Source organism: Pongo pygmaeus, chromosome 8 (genome assembly GCF_028885625.2).
Source record: "Pongo pygmaeus isolate AG05252 chromosome 8, NHGRI_mPonPyg2-v2.0_pri, whole genome shotgun sequence".
Taxonomy (NCBI): Eukaryota; Metazoa; Chordata; class Mammalia; order Primates; family Hominidae; genus Pongo; species Pongo pygmaeus.
Window position 1 is genome coordinate 109,717,459 of NC_072381.2, and position 15,733 is coordinate 109,733,191.

Sequence of the window (15,733 nt, forward strand, 5' to 3'; positions counted from 1 at the left end):
TTCTTGAGCTCTGCAAGAATTAATATCATCTTGCCCAGATTTAGGAGGCTGGTCCCAGTGTTCACAATATTCTCCCTAATTCCAACTTTTTGTATAAGACATAGTGGGTATGCAACCAATTAAATATAGATAGGATATTCAAACGGGTGGATAATTCTTTGCAAAATGAAGTTTGTCTTATTCAGACAGGAGTTTTTTCACATGCAAAGAGAATTGCTGAAGGAGAGGACACGCTGCCGAGCCCTGGAGGAGGAGCTGGAGAATCCCCTGAATGTGCACAGATGGAGGAAGCTCGAGGTAACATCTGGCAGCGTGTTCTCCCCATCCCCAAATCTCTCCTCCTATCCCACGCGAAGCTTTTAACCTAAAGCACAACGAGAAGCGAGGTTTTATTTAATGCTATGCAAATTGTCACCTAAAATGTAAGGCTGGATCTGATGTAAATTGAGTTCTCTCAGAACCAGATGGTTCATTTGGGTTTTGTTTTAAAAGTCTTGCACAAAATCCTTTCTACCTAAAGAAAGCCCAGTGAAAGCTGTGAACCTGCTTCACCAATTGACATTTATTTTTCTGGCTTGGGTAGGTTTTGGTTAACCAGTTATCCTAAGGCTGCCTGTTAGTCTTGGATGTTCATGGCCTTTAATGATATTGGTCACCAGCATCTGCACCATCTTTCAATTGATCTTTGCATCCTTTTATTACTCACAGAAAACACAGTTTTGTGAACTGCCCTCTTTTTGAAAGCATTGCATTAGCCAAGCCCTTTCTCTTAGAATCTGGGGACACAGCTAAAGTCCCATTGGTAGGGGATGGATAATCAACTTCATATTTAGTTTTATTCTATGACTTTCTGATAGTCATTACCACCAGCACTGAAAATAACAGTTAAAGACAAACTCTGCTTATTCAAGAAAAAGCCATCTCTTTAGTTGTAACTAGCAATGTGGATGCTAAAAGGGCCTTCAACTAAATGAATGATCAGGGTATTGTGAGATGTAAGTGTGTCATATAAGATAAAGCAGGGCAGGTATAAGAAAGAAAATCAACCAGGGAGATTCTTGTTTTTGTTTTTCTTTTTTTTTTTTTTTGAGACGGAGTCTCGCTCTGTCACCCAGGCTGGAGTGCAGTGGCGTGATCTCGGCTCACTGCAAGCTCTGCCTCCTGGGTTCACGCCATTCTCCTGCCTCAGCCTCCCGAGTAGCTGGGACTACAGGCGTCCGCCACCATGCCCGGCTAATTTTTTGTATTTTTAGTAGAGACGGGGTTTCACCGTGGTCTCGATCTCCTGACCTCATGATCCGCCCGCCTCGGCCTCCCAAAGTGCTGGAATTACAGGCGTGAGACACTGCGCCCAGCCTTTGTTTTTCATTTTAATTTTTTTCTTTAAGAATGGAAAAGACAATATGTATTTTACATAGGGACCTTTAAGAGAGGAAAAAATAAAAATTCCCTTATTTTTGTTTTTAATTTTTATTTTTTCCTTGTAAGAAAGAAAATCAGCCAGGTAGATTCTTGTTTTCCGTTTTTATTTTTTCCTTTTAATGAAGAAAGCATTAAGGATAATGCATTATAAGTTGTTATGTAAACATGAGGCCTGAATTTTAACAGCATCCAACCCTGCCAGGTGAATGTGTGCCAAATCTAGTCCTAATAGATGGATATCAGTTGGCACTGCTTAGCATTTCTTAAGCAAAGTCAGAGTCAATAGCATCTCTCTTTTTCTTTTCTCTTTTGGACCCTCATTCCTTCCTCTTCAAATGCCAAGAGTGGTGTAGTTTACTAACCCAATAGTAATATGGATATGTCTGCCGAAGTGGAGATGAAGATTTTAAATTCATTTACTGTCACATTAGTTTATTCCATGTGTTTTCATGCAGATCTTTAAAGTTTCCAATTCCACATCAATTTCTGTTAGAAAAATTAGAAAATAGAGACTCTGGGAGGCAGTTGAAAATATTTAGCTGTTAGATTAATTCAAAATGTCAGTACAGATGAAAGTGAAGCCTTGGCTGAAAGTGTAGAGGACAAATTACCAATTTATAACTGTATATCTTGTTTGAATTGTACACAACTAGTGAAGGAACATCAAAGCTTTGTGGACTGATAATTCCATTTCAGAGCTAAATGCCATGGTAGTGTTCTGCTGCCAATAATCAGCAGAAGTCCACATCCTGGAAGCCATCCCCATCATAGACTGCAATGAATCTTCCTGTTGACAATTACCAAAGGAGAATCCTAAGGCTGAGTGAATTAGGGAGCCCTGCTTCATTCCATTCAATAATTCTAGGGGCTGGGCACAGTGGCTCACACCTGTAATCCCAGCACTTTGGGAGGCCACGGTGGGAGGATTGCCTGAGCCCAGGAGTTGGATACCAGCCTGGGCAGCCTAGTGAGACCCTGTCTTTACAAAAAAATTAACCAGGTGTGGTGGCACGTGCCTGTGGTCCCAGCTACTTGGAGACTGAGGCAGGAGGATTGCTTGATCCCCCAGAGTTCAAGGCTGCAGTGAGCCATGATCGCACCACTGTACTCCAGCCTGGGCAACAGAGTGAGACCCTGTCTCAAATAACAACAACAACAAAAAGAATTCTGGAAAATTAAGTAAACAGAGGAGATGGTAGGGTAAGCCTCAGAGCATAGGAATTGAGACCTGTGCCTTTGGAGCATGGCATATTTGTGCTTGATTCCAGCTCTGAGCCTTGCCAGTCTGAGTAAATGACTTAGTTTCTCTCAGCCTCAGTTGTCCTATCAGTATAAAAGGAGAAGACATACTGTCTCCTAGGGCTGTCCTGCAGCTAAGGTATAATGTTGTGTAAAAAGCACTTAGCATAGTATCTGGATGGTGGCAAAGAATCATATATCAAGCATAGTAGCTACCATTATTGTTATTGCCACTGGTGGAATAAACATATTTACTTTGTATTTATAGAATAACTAATGCCATAGATAAAACATTAGGAAAACTGCAGTCTGCTTTTTTGGGGACAGGAATTTATGATTATATCATCTATTATACTTTATTTTTGGTTCTAATTCTCTCTGTATTAGGTCTGCAGGTTTGCAATAGATTTTAATAAGACAATGTGCATTTTACATAGAGACCTCAGTGCTTCGAAGCTGATGATATCTGAGCTGCTATTGTTGTTCCCCTTGGACAGGCCAGTGACCCCAATGCGTATGAGCTGATACAGAAGATTCACACCCTGCAGAAGCGTCTCATCAGCAAGACTGAAGAGGTGGTTGAAAAAGAGCTGCTCCTACAGGTAGCATTTTTGTTTTCTGTACTCATTGTACAAGTGGATTGCCTTAGCACCACCATCTCCAGGACTACATTTTTAGAATTAGTCAGTTATTTGGCAGCACTGCATGTCTTGTATTTAACTGTAGATGGCAACAGTGACTCACACATAAAGAACAAGCGCAGCCTGATTAATTGGTCTTTTATGTTGCGATCACTGATATTTCAAGAATTCTGGAAAATTAAGTTCAAGGCTAGACTTACTGCAATGGGTAATGTGAGCAACCCCCACCCCACTTCTCTACTGTTTTATTTATCAGATTCTTTTAAACATTTTTCTTCATATCTTCATATAATGCAACATGCTGTGATTTTGATTTTGAAAATAAGCTTTCTTATAGAGCACAAATGATCTGTTCACATGAAGATTTGTGTGAGTGAAATGGAAGAAGAGATTTCTTTTTGAGGATTTTATGCAGTAAACTGTTCTGTAGCAATTAGGCCTATATCTTTGCAAGGGCCAGCTGTCATCATCATCACCATCTTCTTCACTGCCGTCATCATCATCATCATCACTTACTGCATGCCCAGATATGCTGGTGGCTTTACCTACTTGGTCCCATTTCCTCTTTGCAGTTCAGGAAGCAGGTGTGGTCATCCCCAGCTGATGGCCGAGGAAGTCAGGGCCCATGAGTTTAGCGTGGATAAGAATGTCAGCTCTTGAAGTTAGATGGCTTGGTTTGGAATACTGCCAGTTGTTATGTCAGTTTAACTTCATTGCACCTGATGTTCTTAGTCTGTATTATGGGACAATAACAGAACCTGTGAAAATGGATATTGTGCGGATTGAAAGGGTTTAGTATTATCTATGGTAACATGGTGTCTAATAAATATTAGCAATTATTCATGTTATTTTGGATTCCAAAACCCATAATTTATTAATTAATTAATTTTTTGAGACAGTCTTGCTCTGTTGCCCAGGCTGGAGTGCAGTGGCGCCATCTCGGTTCACTGCAGCCTCTGCCTCCCAGGTTCAAGTGATTCTCCTGCCTCAGCCTCCCAAGTAGCTGGGATTACAGGTGTGTGCCACCACGCCTGGCTAATTTTTGTATTTTTAGTAGAGATGGGGTTTCACCATGTTGGCTAGGATAGTCTCAAACTCCTGACCCCAAGTATCTGCCTGCCTTGGCCTCCCAAAGGGCTGGGTTTACAGGTGTGAGCCACTGTGCCCAGCCCCAAAGCCCATAATTTTAATCACTAGGTTAATATTAGTAGGAGTAGGAACTTCTATATATGAGTAAGGGGCATTTGCTCCTTCTGTTTTACAGTCTACCTTAAGAAAGATATTTACCCTAAAGTTGGGGATACAGTAAACAGCCTTCCAGAATATCATGACACTGAATGGCCAACAGGGATTTTCCTCTTCTCTTGTAGATTACTGTGTGGTTGAGGGAGTAGACTTTGGAGTCCAGAAAGATCTGGTCTTAAATCAGTTTCAATCCTTGATCAATTTCATGACTTTAAGAGAATTACATACGTTGTACAAATCTCAGTTTTCCCATCTGTAAAATGGGGATAATAATACCTGTTTTTTATAATGGGAGGAGGATACTCTAATCAGAGTACATAGTTTGGATGTCTTGTAAGGATAACCAATTAGTACGTGGCACTGGGCTTTGACAGTCCAGAGTTTGCTGTGGTTCCACTGATGCTGGCCACAAATCATTTCCCAAGTTTGTGCAGCTGGTAAGTGCTAGGGTGGGACTTGGTCCAGGCAGTCACTCCAGAGCTCACGCTTTCTACTTCCTTGTCTGTTCTGTTATCACCACTTTGTTAGTTTTAAAAAGAACCAAATCTTATGTTTGCCAAGCATCTGTATTATAAGTTTGTTTTATATTTCATGGACTGCTCTAACTTTATTATTTCCTTCCCTCTATATACTCTGGGTTTACTGGGTTCTTCTGCCTTTTTAAGGTTAATGCTCAGCTCATCGATGTTCAGTCTTCTCTTCTAATATAAATATTTCAGTTATAAAATGTCTTTTAAATAATTTATTTAGGGTTGGGTGCAGTGGATCATGCCTATAATCCCAGCGTGTTGGGAGGCCAAGGTGGGGTGGATTGCTTGAGCTCAGGAGTTTGAGACCAGCCTAAATAACATGGCAAAACCTTATCTCTACAAAGAATACAAATATTAGCCAGGCGTGGGGGTGTGCACGTTTAGTCCCTGCTACTCGGGAGGCTGAGGTGGGAGAATTGCTTGAGCCCATGAATTCGAGGCTGTAGTGAGCTGTGATTGTGCCACTGCACTTCAGCCTAGGTGACAGTGTGAGACCCCGTCTCATAAAAAAAAAAAATTATTTAGTTCCTTTCCACAGGTTTTGATATGGGGAATTTTCATTTAGTCCTAAATGTAGTATATTTTCAGAATTACTTCTACTTTGACAGTAAGTCTTAATAAATATTCACTATTTCTCCTAATAATAATTAGGAGATATTTTATGATATTTTAGGATAATTAAAAGTATATTTTAAATTTTCCAAATATATATGTATTTAAGTTTTCTTTTACTTACTGATTTGTCACTTTTCTGCATTGTGGTCTGTATTATACAGATTCTTTGGAATTTGTTGAACTTGATTTGTGACCAGCTAAATGGTCAGTTTTTATACCTGACGCCTGCTGTTTGAAAAAATACATACTCTCTAAATGCTCTGGGTTCAGTGTTCTCTATTTGTTCGTTAGATCAACCTTGTTAATTGTATTGTCCACATCTGTACTTTTCCTAATTTTCTGTCTGCCTAATCACTGAAAAAAGTTTGGAGATTTGTCTTATTTCTCCTTCTCTCTGACATTTTTTGCTTTAAGAACATTTTAGATCATGATAAGGTGAGTATAAGATTATAATTTTTATTTCTTTCTGCTTGAATTGCTCCTTTCGTATTATGTAAGAACTCTCATAATAATATTTTTACTTACAAATTTGCCTAATATTAACATAGCTCAATCGGCTGGATTTTGAAAAGTAGTTTTCCTATATTTTTACTTTTAAACTTTTGGTGTCTTTGTACTTTAGGAATATCTTGTAATTAAAAAAATCTTATCTTTGTCTTTGTGTTTAGTTTGTTTATTGATAATTTTAGGTTTATTTCTATCTTCTTATTTTCCCTGATTTTTTGTAATGCTCAAAAAAATTCTATCAGACTGAGTTTTCTTTATGTTCTGTTTTCCCGTTTACCAGTCTTCCCACTAACCATTTCTACCTATTCCCTTTTTACAGTTTTTCTTTTACTCAACAGTTACCACCACTCAGTATAATATTCTCTCTGTCTCTGATTCCCTTAAATACATTATCTTAATTCTTTGTTTTTCGCTTTCATAGATTCCCTTAGAAATTCACCATGCATAGTTGACATCAAATCTAAAGTCTAAAGTTGATCAATATCTTTCTCCTTCTTACAAACAGTGTAAGGATTTGGAATGCTTTAACTGCAGCTACCCTGCTGTTTCCAAAATCAGCCGTCACCACTATTATGTTATAGAGTCAATTTATTAAAATTTACCAAGATGTTTACCAGTTCTTTTGTTTTCTATTTCTACATATCTCCAATTCCTTACTTCTGGGTTCTGTCTCTTCCTTTTTGAAGTATATCCTTTCATAGTTCTTTAACCAATAGATTTTTCAATGGTTAACACTCTCCTTTACTTGTCTAAAAATGTTTTTAATTTGGCCTTATTTGTAAATGATTAACTTGAAATCTTATTTCTATTAGCACTTTGAAGATGTTGGCCCTTTGTGTCCCCAGCTTCCAGTGATCTGACTGAGAAGTCTGCTGTACGTCTAATTGTTTCTGCTCCTTTTTAGGTGACCTGCCTTTTCTTCTGTTTGATAGTTAGATCTTCTCTTTGCCTTTGATGTTTCAGAGTTTCAGCACAATGCATTTGGGTATTAATTTAGTTTTGCTTACTATGTTCAGAACACACTCCATTTCCTGAATCTGAGGGTTCCTGTGTCTTCGAATAGTCTCTTCTTTAGTGTCTTTAGTCACTCCTCCTGGAACTCTTATTAGAAGTACGTTGGGTTTTCTTATTCTTTTTTCCTATTTACTGACCTAGTTGATGTTTTTCTTCTCTTTAACTCTTTGTTACATTTTCCTAGCTTTATCTTTATTTATTTATTTATTTATTTATTCATTTATTTATTTTTTGAGATGGAGTCTCACTCTGTCACCCAGGCTGGAGTGCAGTGGTGCAATCTTGGCTCACTGGAACCTCCGCTTCCCAGGTTCAAGTGATTCTCCTGCCTCAGCCTCCTGAGTAGCTGGGATTACAGGCACCCACCACAACGCCCAGCTAATTTTTGTATTTTTAGTAGAGATGGGGTTTCATCATGTTGGCCAGGCTAGTCTCGAACTCCTGACCTCAAGTGATCTGCTGGCCTCGGCCTCCCAAAGTGTTAATCTTAATCTTCTTGTTCACCAATTCTTTCAGTGTGTTTATCTGCTAATAGTCAATCCACTGAGATTTTATTTTCAATTATTTTATTTTTATTTTATAGAGATTCTTTTTCACATATGCCTGGTTTTTGTTGATAGTTTCTTGATCTTTTCTCATGTTTTACGTCCTTCATGTCCCCAATTAATTCAAAAATTTATTTTATAGTCTTAATCTGAGTGTTCTATTATTGAAGTTCTCGAGGGGTTTTCCTGTTTGTTGTGACTGCTGACTTTCCCTCATGGTGGATTTTTCCTTTTGTGTTTTGTGATTTTGGATTGCAAACTCATTTTCAGAAAGCCTTTATTTGGGGACTTGGGAATGGTTCAGGTTAAGGGTATGTCCATTCATTTGTTTCTGCCAGGTGCCTTAGAAGATATCACTTGCTTAGAACAATTTTTTTAATGTTAAATTCTCACTTTGGGCTTCTTGGACTACTTGGCTAACATATACTAGAACCTCAAACTCTTGTGACAGAAGATCAATGGATACAAATTCTTAGGGAAGCAACTTTTTCTTTTTTTCCCCCACCCAGAACCCAGGAGAGATAGTTAGGTTTCCTTGTGGTCTTCCTGTCCCAGTGGGTAGATTTCTATGTATTGTATCTTTTTGCCAAGGGTGAAACTTTTAAAAGTCACTAACTTTATGCTGAGAAATCTTAGTGCTAACACCCACTTCACACAGGGCCAACACCTTATCCTTTGCCTTCTTGTGGCCACTAAAATCCAGGCCCTTTGTTCAGCTATCCCTTAGGGGACAGCCGCAATATATAACTATTCACTGTTCTAACATGCAGTTCAGGCTTTGATTTTGACACTTGAGCAAACTAATTGAAAACTCTGTTTTGTGATTAAAACTCGTGCTGAATTGTTTTACTCAGCATGTCTAATCCTTTGTGGACATTAGTTTTCATGTTATTTAGTCTGACATATTGCCATAAACAGAAATCTCTTATTTGCTTGACTCACTAGTTTCTTCATCCATAAGTTGGGGACAATAATAGTACCCATAGAATTGTGTTAGTACACATAAAAGTTTAATAGAATTCTTAGTTCTCATTAACAATGTTATTAATAATACTATTATTAATATCATTAATAACCAACACAGTTTTTCCAGGCCTCCAAAGTTTAATGTCCTGTCTCAATCCCTTTTAATCAATTCCTTATTTAGTGTTTGGAATGGTTGGGCTGCCCTGTGCCTGCCGTAATTTTTCTCAGCAGCTTGCATAACCCCAGACAACAAGCCTTGTTATCTTGCTGAAGCCCCAAGTGTTCCACAGGATTTGACAGTTTCTCAATTTCATCTTTTAAAATTAAAATATTAGAGAAGTTCTCTGTACTCACAATAGGACATTTTGCAATTAAGAAGACTTTGGGTTGAATTCTTCTGAGTATCACAGCAATTTTTAAATAACTGTTTAATCTGTTACATGGTGATAGAGAGACCCCATCATTTCCAAGCAGCAGGTATGATGGAAGCCTATGTTCAAACCCCACTTGCCTGTGAACTCTTTGAGGAGGGGCACTTCCCAGTTCTCCTCTCTAATCCCAGTGCCTGATACAGTACTGGGCACACAGATGTTCATTATAGATGGACTGGCTCTCTGCCTGGACAACTCCTGCCCACCCTTTAGGTCTTAGCTTAAATATTTTTTCCTTAGGAAAGCCCCTTTTCCTAGGTTAGGTATCTTGGTACAAGTTCCTGTAACTTGACTTCTTCCTTATGTCACTCATCACACTTGTAATTAATGAAATAGTTGCAATTAATATGTAATGACTCTTTCCTGTTAGACTATAAGCTTCGCAAAGGAGTTCTGGTGTCTGTCTTGTTGATCATCACATCCCTAATTTCTCATCCACAAATATTTGTCTAGCAACTTATTAAAGGTTGGAAGAATTATGGTCCTTCAGAAAGTGGTATGTTGCACAGTCATTTAAGTTCTGTCTTTGAGCTCTGAGAGGTGGCCTTTGCATTTTTTTAATTGACTTCTGACTTTGCAGGAGTCTGGTATTTACTGTGGGTTTATGGATCTATAAACTTGATGCAACCTGTCAGTGTCCTTTTTGTTTGTGGAGGCAGGCTGATTCATGTGGGTCTGTCAAAGTTCTTTCTTTGCTTGGGATTAACATGAAAATGGTTCTTGAGACTAACTTTATAGGTTCAGTGGTGAGATGGAGAAGTCTGTATTCTTGCCAGAATTGGAATCTAAGGTATGGACGGGAAGGATTTCTTTTCTTCTGCTCACCAAGCTACTCTCCCCTTCAGAGAAGCAGGAGCAATGGAAACGTACCTGAAGCGTGCCTCCTGGTGGCCTCTCCTCGCTGTTGCTGCTTCATTTGTTCCTCATCTCATCTGAATCGTTCAGGATGAATGACTTCTTTTTTCTTTAAAGGCATCTGTGGGATGAGGCAGGCATATATGCCTTGAGTGACTGCTATCCATTATCTGGGTATCATTACATCATCATCATCATCATCATCATCATCAAGATGGCATTTCTAATAATGGGCATAAGGCATGATAGCATTGGAGTAGGAAGCTCTAACCTCTTGCTCGAGGTACTTAAAACATGATGAACACTCAGAGCTACTCAAATTGTTTCTTCTAAATGCTTAAATATGGGGTAACAAGTTCAAATGCACTTACCCTCAGGACAAGGCATGTAACAAGAAAAGAGTGAGGTGGATTTTGCATGTCATGATCAGAAACAGCAACTGGTAGGCACCTCATAGTCAGAGGCCAAAGGGAGTGGTGGGGATTGCAGCACGTGGCGGGCTATGGGCCCCAGTCCTAGGAAGCATCCCTAGGAAGCAGCTAATCCCACCCCAACTAACGGCAGGCTGATGTTGTCAAATCTTTAATTTTTAAAGAGCTGGAAATGCAGATTTTTATGTTCAATATACTGAGTTTTAAACATTGACAGTCTTAAAAACACTGTATGGGACTCCCAGAAACAAGTTTGCCAACCACCCTTGGCCCGCAAGTGGATAGTTTACAACCTCTAGCTTCAAGGCTTGGGGGAGAAGGAGACATAAAGAAACAGCAGCCACACAATCGGCTTTACTAGTTTTGATTTCTTTAATCTTGTTCTTTGTTGTGATTCCTTGATAGGTGTGCAGAGCCCAAGAATCAAAAGGGAAAGAGGGAGGGAGGAGAAGGTTCAGGCTGTAGGTGCTATGCAGCAGCAATCAGAGGTGAGCAAGGCTGTGTTCTTCTAAGGATGTGAACAGAGAGGCAGAAAAGCAGGGGCTGTGTTCTGTGGGGCAGGGTGGGTGGGCTTCAAGGAAGATGGGCTTTCTTAAGATGCCTTTTGTCTTGCCGCTAATAACTCTTAATTTTATTTTATAAACTCTTCTAAAGCAGAAAAGGTCTTCTCTGAATTGTTAAAAAGACCAAGGGTTGTCTCTGAACACTCCCCACCCCTGTGAATGGGCAGCAGGAATACCTTGTATTGCCGGCCTGCCCACCGCAGTCACTGAGCGCCCGGAATTCCGGGGTCAGTGACAGAGACCTCGTCCCAGCCTTGAAGGACCTCTTAGCTCTGCAACCATAGGGCAGTGTGCCAAGGGCTGTGATACTGTACAGGATGCTACGGGACTCTAAGCAAGGCTCCGGAGTGGGCAGGTGTCTCAGTTTGGGTCTCTTCAAGTCAGACACTGAGACGCAGATTTGGGGTCTGGGCATTTGGGAGGCAGTTGCAGGAAGCTGGAGTTGGGGAGCAGGAAAGTGAGATGGGGAGGGAGGTGGAGGGGGAGGGAGCGGGTCACCCCATGGGCATTTGAGCTCTAATACCACTGGGATTCCTCTGAGGAACCACACGGGAAAGAGGGTAAAATTGTCCATCAGAGGAAAGAGGACTGGGCATTTGTTCAATGACTCCCATTCTCCACTGGTTGAGAGTTGCCCTGGGGATATTGAGCTGCTTCCAAAGGCAGACTGAGGGGGAGCCCTGGCCTGAGGCAGAAACGCTGACACCCATGTGCCTGAGGTGGAAGCTGCTAGAGTGTTCTGGGAACTGTGCGCCCTCCCAGTGCACCAGGCATGTCAGCTCAAAATCATGAAATTTAGGATGGGCTGTGAGGAGGAGGCTCAGGGCAGCAAAAATACCTGCTACGTGAGATCAGGTCTCCTGGCAGGTCCTGGGGACTACCAACCAGGTAGATCCCTTTACTCACTCAGTGATTCACCTAAGGTATGCATTGCCAATCTGACTTTAGAAAAGGAGGGGCATTTTCCCAGCCAAGTTCCCATTAGGCCTTCCTCTATTCTACCCACCTGCTGCCATTTCAGTTACCTGCCAGGAACCAGATGACATGATCATACTGTATGTAGTTCACACCCTGAGTGTGTTCTAATGACAGCCATCCTTTGAGTGCTTACCGTATGCCAGGCACTGTGCTTTCCCTATGCACAGGCAGCAGCGCATGGTGGTGAGTACACAATGACTGTTAGCTTGCCAGATGGTGGGGGTGAAATGATGCGTGGTCTACCTGGGACTCATTTTGGGGAAAAGAAACAAACTTGACCTCCTAGACTGATAGAACTGGATCATCCTGCCCAGAAAATTTTATTAAAATGGTGAGAATACTGAGGCATTTTCCCTAAATGTGTGGAAGTAGTGATGTATTACCAGAAGGGTTAATTACGTTAGGGGGGTTTTGATGAGTGGAAGCACACTACCTAATGAACAGTGACACTGAAATGGTTCAGGTGAGAAAACTGCCTTGGTGGAGTTCAGGTTCGTGTTGCTTTAGGAAATTGTCACATGTGTTCTTTTACATGCACCTAGAGGCCTAAGTAATGGGCATATCCCTCAGATAAATAAATCATGAACTGAACTGGAAATCACTGCTTCTTTGCTGGCATCTGAGCCCTGCCCTTTCAAGGTGAACTTTCCCTATAATTTAATTTTATGACTGACTGGATGGAAGTCTGGTTTATTTAACTGTAAAATGGCTTGAATGATAGGAGGGTTTGAATGGATCTGCACGAGTTATTAGCTGTGCAGAGGGAACGAACCTCATATAGCTCATTTTTAGATAATTCTTTCATAAGGGCTTTCAATTTTCTTGATCTCCTCATTATCTTACGCTTGTTTGATGTTTACACTGTGTTAAACATTGCTCTAAATGCTTGTATAGGTATTATCTCATTTAATTGTCACAACAACCCCAGAAGAGCACACCAGTCCCCTTTATAGACAAGGGAACATGTAGGCCAGGAGGCTACATGAAGGCTGAGTCTTTCTACCAGGGCCACATAATGGGTACCTGGTGGAGCACTGAGTCTTATCTTAGAATTCTGCTTCCAAAGGCTCTTCCACAGCATGTGGTGTAAGAACACTGTGGTCATTGAATTTATCATGTATAGATTGCCTTGGTCATTCATGGAGAAACTTCACCTTTCTCACTGCATCTTGAGCCTTGCTACTCCAAGCATGGACTCCAGTGGCACTGGCATCTCTGAGAGCTCTTTAGAAGTGCAGGATCCCTGGACCCCCTGAGGCTTAATGAATCAGAATCTGCATTTTAAGCAGATCCCCAGGGATTCAGGTTACTGGTTCAGTCTGAGAAACACTCATGCCCTAGAAGTTGATTTCTTTCGTGGTAGATCTTCATGCTTCAGAGCAACAGCTGTGGTGCTGGTGGACTCAGGATGGAACCCCACACCTCCTGGCGACCAGGCACGTGGCCTGGCCTTGTTGCTTAACCTTCCTACGCTTTGCTCTCCTCTGAAATATGGAGTTCATCATTTTGTTAGCATCCTTTGGTTACTGTAAAGATTAAGGGAAAGAATGACATAAAGCACTTAGCACAATGCTTGAGATTTGGCCAGTGCTCAAGAAATACCATTATTTGTAGTTCGGAGGATGATAACTTCACCCTCTGGCCCTGGCTCTTAAACTGCAGGGACTGATAATATCTAGGAGTAATCAGACAATTGAATGCATCCAGAATTTGAGGGATGTTTTAGCATCCCACAAACTCTTGAAGGCTATTGACATTTGTATGAAAGTCTAGAGTGTTTCTTTGTTGACAAGAGACATGACAATCCTTGGTCCTGTTTGATGGTAGCACAGATAGATTTGGTGGAAGCTACAGAGAATTTTGAAGAGTAGAGGGAAGTGGCAGTCACAGCTCACATCGATTGAATGCTGAGTACATTCAATACTCAGTGTACTCTGTGCTGCCCTTTCACTGCATTTGCTTTCACTGCAGACACTGGAAGCCCAGATGAGGCTAATGCTGCTGTTGTTTCATTTCACAGAGAAGGGAACTAAACTTGTTCAAGAGTTCACAGAGGAAGGAAAACAAATCTTGCCCAAGAGCTGTGCTTAAGAAATATCAGAGCTGCAATGATAAACCAGGTTTGGGTAAACTATGGCCCACAGTGGGCTGTATCTGGCCTACCACCTGTTTTTATACGGCCTGCACCAAAAATGGTGTTTATATACTTAAGTGATTAGAAAAAAATCACAAGAATAATATCTCAAGACGTATAAAATTGTGATGAAGTTTGAACTTCAGTGTCCATAAATAAAGTTTTATTGGCACACAGCCAGGCTCATTCATTCATGGAACATCACAGTTGCTTCTGTGCTACAGCAGCACGGTTGAATTGTTGTGAAGGTACTGAATGGCTCACAAAGCTGGTGTTGGTTACTGCCAGGCTCTTTACAGAAAGCATTTGCTGACCCCTCTTAGAAACCTTAGTCATTGGAGGCCGGGTGTGGTGGCTCACGCCTGTAATCCCAGCACTTTGGGAGGCCGAGGCAGGCGGATCACGAGGTCAGGAGATCGAGACCATCCTGGCTAACATGGTGAAACCCCATCTCTACTAAAAATACAAAAAATTGGCCGGGCATGTTGGCAGGTGCCTGTAGTCCCAGCTATTCAGGAGGCTGAGGCAGGAGAATGGAGTGAACCCGGGAGGCGGAGCTTGCAGTGAGCCAAGATAGAGCCACTGCAGTCCGGCCTGGGCGAAAGAGCGAGACTCCGCCTCAAAAAAAAAAAAAAAAAAAAAAAGAACAACAAAAAAAACCTTAGTCATTGGAATCGAGAACAGAGCCCCTCACCACTATTCTTTAGTGCCTCCCAATACAGCCACTGAACATTCCATTACCATGACTTCTTTGTTCCCCCACTTCAGATACCAAAGTAATTATTCAATTATTAAGGAACTGCTTTAAGATCTGGAAGGCAGAATTCTAATAGCATGGCCCAGTTGCTGGTAGTGTAGCCTACACTAAACATAATTCGTGCCTGCTTTATTAGTGGATAACTCAGTGGTCATCCTCCCCAAAGCTGGGCTGAAATAGTTGAAGATGCTCCCTCACTAGATGATGGTGTGGGACTGAGAGGTACAGTGTAAGATGAAACCACTGAATAGAAGGCTGTCTGTGGGTTTTTGCTCTGTTCTAAAATCAAGGGGTAGGAGAATGAGATGCGAGGGGGAAAATAGCTTCTGCAGAGCCTTGATGCTCTCATTGAAGGACATTTAAAGTGCTGGGAATGGTTGAGGAGGCTGCGTCCCTGTCGTGCTCCTGGGGCCTGCTTCTCGGCTGCCACTTCTTTCTGGGAATGCTTGCTTTCCTGCACATGCTTCTGTGTGCCAGGGAGGTTGGAAGGAGCAAATGGAGGCAGGCTGTTCAGAAAACAGAATGCCAATGCTAGCATAGATGTCCTCCCTGTAACTGTCTGCGGGGCACCATATGCCTTTACCTACTTGGTTTGTCCAAGACAGCCTGAGTATGAACATTCTCAGAGGGTGGGTTCAGGTCACACTGCTCATGATCCTGTAGCACTCCAGCAACACTTAACCTCTGATGGGCACATTTTCAAAGTGCTTTCCAGGCATTGTATCTTAGTGGTTCCCAAATGCTGATCTGAGGGCCAGGAGAAACGATACGGTCCCAAATGCAGTATTCATTGGTCTGTAACAAAATGAGCACAGTAAGAACTGTGTAGCATAAAGCTAATTTAGTTCTCTATTTTAGGG

At 41.3% G+C, this 15,733-nt stretch overlaps 1 protein-coding gene across 1 annotated transcript in view; it reads left to right on the plus strand.

Moving 5' to 3' along the window:
• The window catches only part of CFAP58 (cilia and flagella associated protein 58), a 105,566-nt gene that overhangs the window by 54,515 nt on the left and 35,318 nt on the right, over window positions 1-15,733 (plus strand). Inside the window, exons 14-15 of the mRNA XM_054435952.1 lie at window positions 186-297; window positions 3,159-3,263. Coding sequence (XP_054291927.1) covers window positions 186-297; window positions 3,159-3,263 — 217 coding nt within the window. The remainder of the gene's footprint in view (window positions 1-185; window positions 298-3,158; window positions 3,264-15,733) is intronic.